The following is a 13,624-nucleotide window of genomic DNA, read 5'->3' as shown; positions in this document are numbered from 1 at the left end:
CTTAGAAGATTTTTTCTTAGAAGATTGGAAGATTTGGCCCGTCCAGATGCCCAGAATGGATGATTAACAGGAGCTTTGCCAGCACTGAGCACCTACAACTCAGACTGGCATCAGCTGGGTCCTCCCTGTCTCTGAAATTTAGGAAAAATAAGAATATCTATTTAAAAATAAAACACATTTTGGGGACTATAGGTGGAATATCTATTCTCATTTTACACAGTAGAAATATTCTAAGTCTGCATAAACCCCCCAACGTGTTACAAAAGCAAGAAATTCAGAATCAAGGAAGACTTAAAAGAAATGCAAGAACGTTTGCAGACTTGCCCACCAAAGTTCCCAGCTCTCTGACCTGAATCCCGAGCAGGTAGCATGGAAAAGCTCCCTAATTCTGATGGATGAGCACCGGTGTAGATACCAAATTAGATGAAATTGGGTTTTAAAAGTTATGCTCCATTTTTGTAATAGATGCCTGTCACTTCAGAGCAGCATTAAGTTTGCTTAGTGCCTTAATTATGCTTTTGAGAAGGACATGATGAAGCAGTTTTTGAGGCAATCCCTTTTCCTTTCGACTTCCTATTAATTTTGCATGGCAGCGTGCTACCTTCATTAAACGTGAGACTTTAAAGATTTGTTTTGCAAATTCATTTTCAGTTTGTAACAGCGAAGTTTGTTTCTCCTTATTCCTAAAGCAATGTTTCTCCTAGGCACAGACTTCTCCCCTAGAACCAGTGCTCTCTGCTCTTCCTTTTTAACGGTCTTCAGGAGTTAAAAATCACAGGTATAGATCGGAAAAACAAAATGTTTTGTGCATTTTGAGGAAAAAGGGCTTCACTTCAGCAGCCTGTTCATTTGTTTATCTCCTCCTTTACTTAAAAACACGAGCAAAACGAAGGGCTGGATTGATGCAACCCAGCGTCGTTTCTACATATCCAATTCAGCCGTGATATTAGGAGAATATCCACTAAGCTGCACTCAAATCAGATTTAATTCCAATTTTGTTCTATTCCAATACAATAGATGGAATCAGTCCCAGCAACTTCCTCGTGTGAGAGATCAGGATGTACCGGAGAAAATGAGAAAAAATCCCTTTTTGAAAACAGCAAATGACTGCTGGATGGCTACCTGTGACCGGCAAAGGACGGCGCCTGCCAGAAATCAAAGGCCAGGCCGCTTCGCCTCGCCGTGTGGGCTCAGCACCAGCCCACGCAGTGGCTTTTTCTGCTCTTTTCTCTTCCCAGTTGCGCCAGGAGGGGTTGGGATGGGTGAAAGAGCTGTGACCCATCAGGGCTGGCAGTGGAAACGGGTACGGCACAGGCTGGGAAAACCATGCAAGGGAACTCATTGCCAAGATGATGCCTTGGCAGAAATGTGCTGCCCATCCCGATCCCCCTGGCCCCGTGTCCCTGTCCCTTACCAAGCGGTCGTGGGGGTGCAGGCTGCAGTAGCTGCTGGACTGGGGGAGGTGGGAAGAGTTGCCCAGCATGCCCCCGTAGCCGGGCTGGTTCATCCCGCTGGAGGAGCTCCACGGGTCGCTGCTGTGATGGCCATCTGCAAGAGAGAGGAGGACACGGATGTGGATGTCCCAAGGTTGCAAATCCTCCGAACCACCCCCCCGGTTTGTCCTGCTGCGGGCTCGAAAGCATCAGATCACCTACAACCAACCCCATCAGGCAGAAATCCGACCTTTGAACTGAAACACTCAGAAGGCTGCGCAATCAGGATGGGCTAACGAGCTTTGGAGAAGCCTCAGCTCGATAAATGCTGAGATACATCCCAAACTCTGAATGTTTCCACACCCAAAAAGCTGTCGGAGTTGTTTTGTTGCTGACAAAAAAGGGGCTCCCCAAATTTTATCCGAGGGGAGAGCGAGCTGCACGTTTCGCCTTTAGCTCGCCGTGCTGAAATGGAATTGCAATAACGCAACGAAAATTATTTTCGACTGGAAGAACGCCAAAGCCTTAAAAAATAATAATAAAAAAAAAGATAACTTTTCCCTAACGAGCAGCAGACCTCAAAGACAGGCACGTGGGCTGGAGGAGCTGCCTGCTCTTTCAAACTCCAGGAGTTGGTCTAATAAAAAATGATGCTGTCTCACCTACAACCCTGCCTTCTTTCTACACTTCAAACACCCAGGCAACGGCGGCACTTCCAGCATCACCTTCCCCTGGCTGTTTGAACAGTCTCTTAACGCAGATTTATGTCTTCCATGCAAATCGGGGAGAAGGTAGCACTTAAAAAAGGCAAATGGCTCAGCACTACAAAGGGTAAATATTTGATGGCACTAGAACCCTATTAACCTCCAGCTTTTATAACCCGGGAGGAGTTTCCTGGTGCTCTCCAGGCAGGATTTGTTGATGCTGAAGCCAAAAGCACCATTTTCTTTTCAACCACTGCCCGTCCTTGCCAGCTCAGGAGCTGGTTTGGATGAAAATCTGCACCAAAGGAGGTGACAAAAGGGACAGCGCTGCTGACGTCCTCGTCCCTCCCATCCTCATTGTCCACCAAGGGACCCCCAGGGATGGGAAAAGTCCCAGCAGAAGCCTGGAGACACTAAGCAGCACCCAGCAACTTCAGCTGGGTCCCTTTTTCCACCCACAAAATAACAAATCATCTCTTTTTCGACTCAAAAGCGATTTTTTTTCATGGGTGGAAACTGGGCAGTATATACAGAGGCAGCAAAACCCAACCCCATGCCCTGCAAGTACTTCAGCCCAGCGGTCCTACTGAATCAAACAGATTAACTTGTCCTCTACACAGCCCATCATGCCAAACTCTACGGATTTTATTTATGAAGTTATGCAGAAATTCATCGAACTTCAAGAAACTCAAGAGATAAGGAGCTGGCGAGTTATTCACCACGTTTGCTGTGGGGTCAAAGCGAGACGTTCAGAGGCACAATGGCCGGACCAAGACCTCCAGGTCTTCATTTTCATGGTAATGCTACCGGCCACGGGATGATACGCCAGTGGGGCCTGACGACACGCGAGCCAAAATGCAAACAGAGGCAAAATATGCAAAACTGCTCGCCTTTTGAAAGCTGCCTCTTACCTTGCATGAAGAAGGAGCTAGGAAAAGTGCTGGCTGCTGGTTTTGAGGATGGATAACCTGGTGAATCCCTATTGTAGTCGGCAGTGCTTGCTGACGGGGCATAAACCTACGGAAAAAAAGACTAATTTAGTGTGCCTTTAGCAGGAAGCAGGGAAGAAATATTGAGTTTTTACCTCGCTGGGTATAAATCAGTTCGCAACACCACATCATTCTTCTCCGGGAACACAAAACCCTCGGTATATGTGTGACCGGGAAATAAATGTGAAGCTTCAAAAGAAAACTCCAGCCTGACATTTCCCAGCTTTAAACAAGAATATTTGCAAGGTATTTGTCAAACTCTTTATTTCTGTAAATACAACGAATCAGCAGATGTACATATGTTCTTCCTAGAGCGCCGAGGAGCTTAAAATAAACAAGGGCTTGAAACAATAGCGATTTTCTCATCTGAAAGCCTACGGACTTAGCACGTTGAAAAACAAAGAGGGAAGCGGTGCAAGCCAGCGAAATACTTCATTTCCCAAAAATAAAAAAAATAAAAAAAAAAAAAGAAAATGGACGTTTAGAAGAGCAGCCTTATCGGGAACGCCGAAAATTGCAAACACATCTCGGGATATTGAATTCCCATGGACGTAGCCCCTTCCAGGGAAGCTTGAAAGGGACTGCTCGAAACCTGGGCTGACACAGGACCACCAACACAGCGTGTGTACACGTCGGGGGGAAAACCCCTCCTCCCCTCGGACTCTGCCGGTATTTGTGTGTGCAATAAACTTGGTGCATGTGCCAACAGACTGCTTTCCTTGCATTTGTTTGTTTGCTAATCCACCGGAGGGGTTCTGCGACTTGCCTTTTATAACATATCTGCTGCGTTCCTTGCTCGTGCCTAGGTCAACCCGGACGGCGTTTAAAAAAAAAATACAAAATAATGGTAAAATATAAAAAAATACAGAACGAAACAACACACAAAAGAAAAGCAGACACACACACACACAAAAAAAGGAAAAGCTGGTGCAGGCTGCTGAGCGTAATTCATTATTTCGAGCGTGGTTTATTCCCTCTCCACCCCCTCTCCCTATAGCTCGCGCTATTCCTCTGCGTTTTGTTCCTGCGCTGGAGGTGCCTCTCTCCAGATGGTCAGGAAGACTGAAGCACTGTCATCTCCTTGATGAAAATGGATACCTTCCTGCCTCCATTTTGAAGCAGGCAGCAGATCACAAAATTGGCAGAGCGCCGCCGCCGCCGTTCGCAGGTCACGGCGAACGGGAAGAGAAAAGGCAGCAGCGGAGCGCAGCCGCGCCCCCCGGCCCGCACCTCGCAGCCGCTGCGGAGGGGATTTCAGGGATCCCCTCGTCCCGAAATCAAGAGAGGGTTTTAGGAAAGGGCAAGCAGAAGGGCTGTGGGATGTCGAGCCGCTCGCTGGCATCCCTCGGGCCCGGCTGCGGCGGTGCCACCCGTGCCCCTGGGTGCAGGCCGGGCCTGAAGCGCTGCCCTGCCCAAAATGTGATCCACACGGGGCAGCGCCAGCAGCAACCCCACACCGGGAGAAAGTGGGGCTAAAGTGAGAGTTTTTGGGAAAGCAGAGCCAAACGGCTCAGCCATGGTGGCTCAGGGGCCCCAGAAACCCTCCTCAGAAGCCACGGCCCTGACGTGAGGCACCGAGAGCTGCCCACACAGGGGGAGCTGAGGTAGCGCAGTGAAAGAGAGTAAGTGAGAGAAAGAAAAGTAGCCCAAAAGAAGGATTTTCGTGTTTTCCAGTTTGAAAAGCCACCTGAGCTTACGGCCCTCCTCCTTTTGGCTCGGCAGACCTCAGCAGCGAGGCAGCACGGCCGCAGCTCCCACCTGGGAAAAGCAGGAGGGGCGCTGGGCTGCGAAGAGGTGGACGAGGAAAACCCTCCTGAATCCCATCCGATTAGGAAAACCCTCCTGAATCCCATCCGATCAGGAAAACCCTCCTGAATCCCTTCTGATTCCAAATACATGGAGCTCCTGCTATTTTAAGGGCGACCGCCACCTCTTCATCCTACCTGGCGCTCTCCCTCCCGTGTCCCACGTCGCCCACCCTGTAGTGGGGTTCGAAAGTGCTCGCTGGCTAAATTCCTGACTACATTTATTTTTTCTGCTGCTTTATAGTGAAATTTTCACACAGAGCAAGCCGCTGGATTGAAGGAAATTAACTCGTTTTGCTGTGACAGGCTCAGTCAGAAGGAGGAATTTGAGGAGCCGCGAGGAAGCGTTTGGAAAAACCCCTGTATTTCCTGCACAAGTGTCACTCCTTCACCATCAATATTCCTTATTCTCAGAGTTTTGTCACCGTGGGATTCTCAAGTCATCATTACTTTGGTTAGGAGCACTCCTGGAAATTCCCCTCGTCCTGAACTATACCAAAGTCTCCGGATTTTTTGCCTGTGTATCACCGGGACTGCAGCATTTTCAGCGGGCGATATATGACACAGAATAAATGATTAACGGGATGAATGCCAATATTCCAGCCAGACCATTTTACAGAGGAGCTATGTCTCCAACCCCAGCTAAACAGACAGAAATCCTCACGAGTAAGCGATGATAAAGGGACCGACCCAATAACCCGATGCAGGAGAGCGAAAGTTGAACGGGTTAAATTCGTGGCCCTGGTAGAAATGGCAATCTGCTGCCTACGAGAAGGGAGAGGAACGAGATGTGTACAAGAGTGACTTTCTGATTTGACAGAAAGTGCATTAGAGATTTAAAGATGTTAATATTCTTAAAGAGAGCCCGAATTTAGAAAATCACTCTGACTCATGCTGGGAGGTTTGAAGAGATGATGAATAATGATCTGGGAAAAAAAAAACAAGCCCTGCTGTAATGTGACAGGATGACAAAATCATCACATTGTCTCCATTTCTGGGAGCCTGCCTTCGACTTCCAAACACCTTTTTGTCTTTCATTCTCCTGCAAAGCTCGCCGTCCCGGGGACGTGCTTCAGAAATCTCCCATTTTCCAGGACCGTGCGCTGTTTTCCACCCGTGGTGACATGCTCAGACCTCAGGAATCCAGGGTTTAACCAAGCAAAGAGCCTCGGGAATGCCTATAACACGTCGTGGCATTGCTGGCTTTGGAGTGAAGGGCTCGCTGAGGTGCATCCAAGTACCAGGAGGTGCCTCCAGAAAGCGTGGCCACCTCCCCAGCTCCCCATCGAGCTGTCTGGAGGCACCTGGCTGCTGGTGTTTGGAAACTGAGCCTGAGCAAGGCAAAGAGATCTTCTCCTCCTCTCCTGTTTTGGCTCTGTTCTCCTCCCCTCTCAGGCCTCCAAGCACCCGGACGCAGGGCGCAAAGCTTGAGGTGTAAAACACTGGGTACAGAGAGATCCACTCCGACAGGAACCCGATGGAAGGAAACATCTCCGACGAGAAGAAACTCATCATAAAAGCTCCTCGAAGCCAGCACCTGCCCAGGCAGCTCCTCACGAAACCCCTCGCGCCGTCCTCCTCTGGCTTGGTAGCTTGAGGTGACGCTGGGGAGGCTCAGAGCTAAGAGAGAGCCAAGGGCTGACCACAGCCATGTGCTGTCTTGGACAAGAAAGCCTTCTTGGCCACCGGCTGTCCCAATTTGTCACCCGTGGGGTGCCACCGCTCCCATCTCCTTTACCCGTGAGCTCCAGATCCACACGAGGCCGAAAATGGGGCCGGGACAGGCAGGCGGCGGCACCGTCCCCTGCTCAAGTACTTGGAGGGGAAACCCTCTCACCAGCAACACTAAAATTTAAAATACTCGATAAAAAATGAAGAAAAAGAAAAGCATTCTGTCCTTTCTCATCGCTTGAGGGCCACCCTCCTCGGCTGCCGTCCTCCCAGCCCCACCACCCGCCCAGCGACAGCTCTGCCAGGCCGGGGACGAATCTCCCCAGCTTTTAGCTTTTTACAACACCCCAACGCCGCATTAATTTGGGATTTTCAGCCCGTGTGAGGCGCAGATGCCCTTTCCCCGGGCCGACCTGCTGCAGGTTTCCCGCAGAAGGGGCCGGCAGGTCCCTAATTTCGGCCACATGTTGAGGGAGAGGAAGAGGGAGCGGGGCCGAGGAGGGGGGGGGGGGTTGGAGGCGCGCTGATGAAAAGAGCAGCTCCACAAGTGAAGCACATTACCAGCCCGGAGTGGAAAGGGCCGGAAGGAAAACCCACCCACCTCACCCCGCGTTTCTTCTATCAACCTGCAATTGAGGCAATCAAAACCAGCTGTCGGCTCTTCCAGATCTTTCTCGCAGGACAAACACGCCAAAGGGCCCGGGGCCCGGCGTTGCCAGCAGCTGGTAATTGAGACCAGATGAGCCCCGGGAACGGCAAAGCACATGCGAGGCGAGCCCCGGCCCCGGGAGAGGTATGAAATTGCAGGTCCCGCTGAGCCTTTAAGTGCACGGTGCAGCGGCAAAAAACAAGTGTACGGCGAGCAAGGAGCCACCTGCCCATGTACCACCAAGCCCCGGGGGCCACAGGTTGCCCGGGGCTAACGCCAAGGCCGTGCGGTGCCTGGAGGGGGACGGGTGCAGGTGTGGGGTCGCTCAAGCCCTCGGCACCAGCAGCGGTTGTCCGTTTTTTTTATCTCCCTTTCTTCTTCTCTTCTTCTTCCTCCTCTTCTTCTCCCACCCGATGGGATCCTCTAAGCCCCAAGTTAAAGAGGGGGCAGCAAAATGCCAGGCGGAACTGCAACGTGGTGTCAGCCCCGGGTGGCCATACAGGCTCTGAAAAAGCAACAGCAATAGAAAGAGACCCCAAAATTTTCTCTTCAGACTCAGTTTTGTCCGTCCCACCGCTGGCAGGTCCCTGGGTTCGCCGCCAGCATCCCGCACGGGGCTCTGGGGTGCTGGGTGAGAAGAAGGCAGAGCCACCAAGTGGATCCTGATGAGAAACCAGAGTGGTTTCTACCAGGCATTAGGGAAGGAAAAGGAAGAAAGGCGAGAGGGACGGAAGGTTGTGAGGGTGAGAAGTGAGCAAATATTGCAGAGGAAGTCCCGGGGATGGGGGACAAGAAGATGGGAAGGCAAAACGGAAAGCAAAATTCATAGAGAGGGGAATTGAATAAGTTAGGAAGGTGCCAGGGAGATGGGCACAGGAGGCCACTGAGGGCTCCCCAGGCTTCAGCCCCATCCTGGTGGCACCTCCCAGAGCCAAGGCATGGGTAAAAGGAGGCAAACAGAGCCAGAAGGCGGCTGAGGAAGGAGAAAAGAGGAAATGACAGATTGCAGAGCCACCGAATCTGTAAAGGCCAACAAGGAACTGGGTCTCAAGAGCCAAGGGCCAGAGGTGGCCACCTTACCTTGAGGTAAGACCAACGAGCAGCCCTTTGAGGGGCTCGGGGATGGCCCTGAGGACGCAGAAGTCAGCGGAGAGGAGCAGGAGGCACGGCCAGGAGGGGAAACCAAAATGCAAAAGGGAGAGGGAGTCGGCAGGAAGGGAGGACAAAGCACCAGGGGTGTGACTGGGGAGGAAAGATGTGACAGAGCCGGGGAGCGGAGCTGACATCCTGCACTGCCCACAGCCCCGACGCTCGCAGAGAGGCAGCGAGGCAGAACCAGACCTCAAAATATATATAAAAAATAAAAAAAGGCAATAAAGAGTGAGTAAGAGCAAAAAAAGTGGGAAAAGAGAAATAAAAGTGATGATGAAAAGAACAAAGGTGCCACTTGGCCGGGCTCCAGGGCGAGTTCTCAGATATGAATTCTAATTCACATTTAATAGAAGATAGTGAGTTTTTAGGCTTTTTTTTTAAAAAGTGAAGGACTTCCCAGAAAAGGACCATCTCACGCCTTTTCCCTCTTCTCGGGATCTGCTTTCCAACTTCCTTTCCTGCTCTGCTTTTACCGAGAGCCATTTTGTGCTTTTTTTTTTTGCCTTCTTTCTCCAATTTTCTGCTTCCAGACACACGCGGAGACGGGAACGCACCAGAGTCTGCCCAAATTTTCCTCTTAAATCTCAAGCAAGCGAAGGGTTCACCACCATCCTTGGCCAACATCGACCTTGCCCACCACGATCCCATATCTTGGGGCTGACAACCATGAAGTGGATGTGATCCATGTGCCCAAAGAGCTCTGAGAACCCCCTCGGTTTGGGGTGCCATCAGCTTCAGGTGCTGAGCCACAAGAAAAACCAGGAGGAGAAGAGAACCGTTTGCTTTGTGTGTCAGCGGAGATGTCAGTCCCCATTAATAAATCTATCCGCTAAATCTACTCTTATTCATGGGGGACATCACCAAGTTAAAGTAAAATAAATTATCTTTAATTAAATGGAATTGTCGTCTTCCTCCTGCTATCATCCCCAATTATTACATCCTAATCAGCCCTTTTGGGAGAAGGCACGAGGGAAGGCTGAAAGGCACATTTACTCTAAACAATTTCTCTCTCTGTCAAGAGATGGAAGTTTTATTTTAATTATTGTTTAGGGCTCCGATTTTTACCCTTTTTTTTTTTGATGAAAGGGATTAAAGTTTAAAATGCCGTCATTCGAAGCAAGGAAGAAATCTGCTGGTGTCAGAGCAATTTCCTCTTCGGCCCTCCTACGATTTGAAGCCCAGAGCGAGATGTGCGAATCCTTTGGGTCGACTCCTTTAGGATGAGATCCAGTGGGGGATTTCCATTCAAAAAAATAAATATTCTGGCTGCAGACGGGAGGTGAGGGCACTCGGAGGGCTACGAAACCCTCCTGGGAGCAGGGCACTGTCACGGGGTGAGCGCCCAGGAGGCTGAAGGTGACTGGAGGATGTGTTGAAGTCTCCGGGGCTGTCCTGGAGAAGGTCGGCTTGCCCGTGCTGGAAAAGGCTGCTCTTTTTCAAACAACGACAATTTAACCCCATATATTTCCCGGGACGCGTTATCACCACCACCTGCACGGTGAACGCCGCGTCAACTGGCCAGAAAGCTCCTGGCACCAAAAAACCCCTCAGCCAAAATTTACCGAGGACGCACCAAACGTCCTACAAAGCTCTGCCCGTCCAAAATCACCAGGAGCTGCACTTTAATATTAATCTCCAGGCCCTGTGTAGATTTAAAAACGCATTTCTCCCCCTGCCAACGCTTGCTTGTTGGCCGTGAAGCACCCAAATGCACCCTGAGCACCCCCTGCCCAGTCACAGGACGAGATAAATTTCGGCTAACAACAAAAAGGGGAAAGCAGAGATTGTGACAAGGGCTGGAAAAGGGAAGAAGCGCTCCGTTCCCATTAATTAACGCAACCTTTTTATATATATATAAAAAAAAAAAAAAAAAAAAAAAAAACCACGCACTTTTCAGGGTGTAGCACTGTTTTCATTTAACGCCGCTTTGAATTGCCGCCTCCAGAAGTTAAAAAAAAAAAAAAAGAAAAAAAAAAAGAGGAAAAGAAAGAAACCACAGCTCTCCAAGCCTGCTGACTTCTTATAAAAGAACCAGTTTTAAACTTGTTTACACTACTGGTTCCAAATGAATTCAAGATGGTGGCTAGTTAAAGAAAGGGAGCCCATGCCAAGGGGTTTGATCAAAGGGCTCCCATTCAACAATGTTCAGTTTTAATTGACCACTAATTAAGCTACATTAGTCAAAGAAAAGTCTCTATCACTTCTGAGTGACGAAGAAAAGAATTCCTTTAACCCTGTCCTCGTCCTCCTTCAGCCGGCTCGCGGCAAAGCAGCTTCTCGAGTCTCCGCCTTGGAAGCGTTTCCAGGATCAAGACGCCAACAAATCATTTTTTGGGGGGGGGGGGTTGAGCCAAAAAAACTCAAAAAGAAGAGTCGGAGGAGGGCTGTCGCGTCAGGATCAGATCGATCAGAGGGAGCAATGAGAGATGCCGACGCGGAGCTCGCTCCGAGCAGCGGGGTCGGGAAGGGAAAGGCTGGGAGGTGGCACCGGGATGGTTTGAAGGAAGGCCAAAAGTCCTCGATATTCCCAAGGACTTCATGGAGAAGTTTGTAGGATGCAAGGAGCAGCTCCCCAGCACCACAGCCCTCTTTGCCGAGGGCTACACTCGCGGCCTTCGCTTGCATTATAAGTTATCCTAACGATTTTTGGCAACAAACCGCTGCCTTTCAGATAATGGCATTTAATGAGGACCATCTCTTTTTTTTTTCAGCGTTCTGCCCCAGGCTCATTAAAATGCACTTGTTTTTGCCACGCAAGGGCTGGCTCTCCGAAACCAAAATATGAATGCAAATGGGCGCTGCTAAGTTTAAAGCGGGATTTGCATAACAGGAACCCAACGCGGCGCAAAACGCCTCTCAGCACCGCAATTATTGCAAGGGGGGGGGCAAAAAGGGAAAAAAAAGATGGGTTGTGTGAGCCACCACGAGCTCGAGGATGAAGGAGCTGCTGGTTCGCGACACCGTTAGCTCCCGACGCCCGGTCTCAGCGAGGAAAGGGGGTCTGAGAAGCCTAAAGGGGGCAAAGCCAGGGGTTGTGCAACTGTTGTAGGGCCGCAGCCGCCAAATCGGGTTTGAAAAATAAAGCTGAGCACTGCTGGGCCTCCGTCTTAGAGCTATCAGGGAGATCAGTCAGTCAGAAAGTCACCCCACGATTTATTTCGTGTGTTGTCTGTGGAAAGTTAGGCTTGGGGGTGCTCAGCCCCGTGGTGGGGGCTTGCCCTGACATCCTACAGCACCCCAACACCGCCAGCTACCTCAGTGCAAGGCAACTGGGAGCTTTTGGGGCCGCCCACTTCGCTCTGCCACCAAAGTAAAGGTTTCCAGCCTTAAAATGCTCCCACTTTTGTGCTGACAGCGGCAGGAGCCTCAGAGCAGGCCGAGCGAGCGCCCCAACGCCTCATGTGACACCACCGCGGGCGGGCGCGTGCTGACGAGATCCTGCTCAATGCCAGCGAAGATTCAGGAAAAAAACACCAAAAAAAACACCCCACGGTTCCATTTTCTGTACACGAAAGCTCCACAGAGGCACCCGGTCCCTCCCAGCACCTCAGGCGGCCTGGTGTCACCGAGCACAGGCCCGTAGCCACACGGCCCGTCCCGGTGGCCAAAGCTGAGGCGGGAGCCCCGCCACCACCGGCCCCTCATGGCTTCCAGCTCCTCAACCAGGCCCAGGAACCCCACAGCAGGGCCTGGCAGTGCTCTGAGGCCTTCTTGCGAGCCCCAACCGCTGCCTCACGGCCCTAAAAGCACCTCCATCACCCTTGGGGGCGAACACGGAGCTGTGGGGCGCCCCTACGAGCTGCCCTCTCTTGGCTCCGGCAGAGCCAGCGGCCCCTCTCCACAAGACAGATGTGTGCTGGGGGCACGGCTGGGTTATTTCTCTCATCCCCATGCCGGGGAGATCGGGGACCATCCAGCAAAACCTGCCCTTGATGGTCCTGGAGCTGCGATATGGCGACAACCCCCGGCACGGAGCCGAGGCAGAGGACGGGCAACCACGAGGCGCCGATGGCAGCAGGCACAGGAGGAGCAGCACTCGGTAAAACTGCATTAAAGCAGCTTCAGCATCACCTAACGGGACTTCTGCCTTCAATAACGTTCCCTGCTGCTCATAACCCTCAGGAAAAGAGGCTCAAGACCCTCATGGTGGGACAGAGCCCGAGGAAGCAGCCCGAGCTGCAGTGTGCTAACAGGTGCAGGAAGAATAATACCCTGGGCAATCAACTTCCCTTCCCTCTGATTTGTGAGCTCGGCTTAATAATGCCATCAGGAACGTAAACATTTCGGCAATCCCCATTGAAAAGTCAATAAAATAATGGGGCGCACGGCTCAGCCTCCTTAATTTTTTAAGTCAGACGTCTGATTATTTTAATCGCGTCAGCACTCAGCTGAATGGGCTTAAATGCGCATGCTGCATCGATCGGGTTTGTTTTATTCATCAGAAAGCCATTGAGCAATTCGGCATTATTATTATTATTTTTTTTTTTCTTCCTTCCTTTTCTTTCCTCCTTTCAGCTGGCTGCATGCGATGCCACCAGCAGGCCCTTCCCCGTGCGGCTGCGGGCTGCGTCTTCCGGGAGGAGGGCCGGTGCCGGGCACGGATTTCCAGGGCAAAAAGCAATCCAGCGGGGCTCCGAGCGGGGTTTAGCGGCACTGCTTGGCCAGATGCTGCACGGCAAAATCCTCCAGCTGCAATCCGAGGGCCGCCGGGCGAGCAGGGAGCTGCGACAGCAGCCCTGGGGCTTGTTGCACCGTGCCCACCGCATGCCCAAGGTCCCTGGTGATGCCCGCAGGGGGACGGAGCTGCTGGGACCCCTCTGTGCCCAAAATCACAGCAGAAGGAGCAGGAGGAGCAGCAGCAGCAGCAGTGCCCTGCTTGCATCCGAGCTGCAGCTCATGTGCTTCTCATTACAGGCTTTGCAGGCGTTGTAAAGAACAATTCGATCCCGCGCACATGGGTTCTCACACCAGCCCCACTCCTGTTCAGACACCTAATAAAGCCCCGCAGGTGCACGAAATTTCCTCCGCCGCAACTTTTTTTTTTCTTTTTTTTTTTTTTTTGCCTTTTAATATTATTAATTTTATAGGCGAAGCTCGGGTCCTCGGCGGGGAAGGAGTTGGGAACCTGGGCACCGAGCTGCACGCCGCAAATTGCGGCCGGGGAAGGGGGGATTTGTGGTGGGCAGGTTTCAGGCTGAGATGCTGCACGCTGGGGCTGCGC

General features: G+C 51.4%; 1 protein-coding gene across 25 annotated transcripts in view; it reads right to left on the bottom strand.

The window, feature by feature from the left end:
- Nucleotides 1–13,624, bottom strand: part of TCF4 (transcription factor 4) — a 173,959-nt gene that overhangs the window by 30,831 nt on the left and 129,504 nt on the right. For all 25 annotated transcript variants that reach the window (XM_038171399.2, XM_038171398.2, XM_038171403.2 and 22 more), the window contains 2 exons: nucleotides 3,049–3,154; nucleotides 1,415–1,548 (listed from right to left, as the gene is read on the bottom strand). In XM_038171399.2, the coding sequence (XP_038027327.1) occupies nucleotides 1,415–1,548; nucleotides 3,049–3,154 (240 nt within the window). The remainder of the gene's footprint in view (nucleotides 1–1,414; nucleotides 1,549–3,048; nucleotides 3,155–13,624) is intronic.

Source organism: Anas platyrhynchos, chromosome Z (assembly GCF_047663525.1).
Source record: "Anas platyrhynchos isolate ZD024472 breed Pekin duck chromosome Z, IASCAAS_PekinDuck_T2T, whole genome shotgun sequence".
NCBI lineage: Eukaryota > Metazoa > Chordata > Aves > Anseriformes > Anatidae > Anas > Anas platyrhynchos.
Note: the sequence above shows the minus strand (reverse complement) of the source record. Positions and strands in the feature narration are given on the sequence as shown.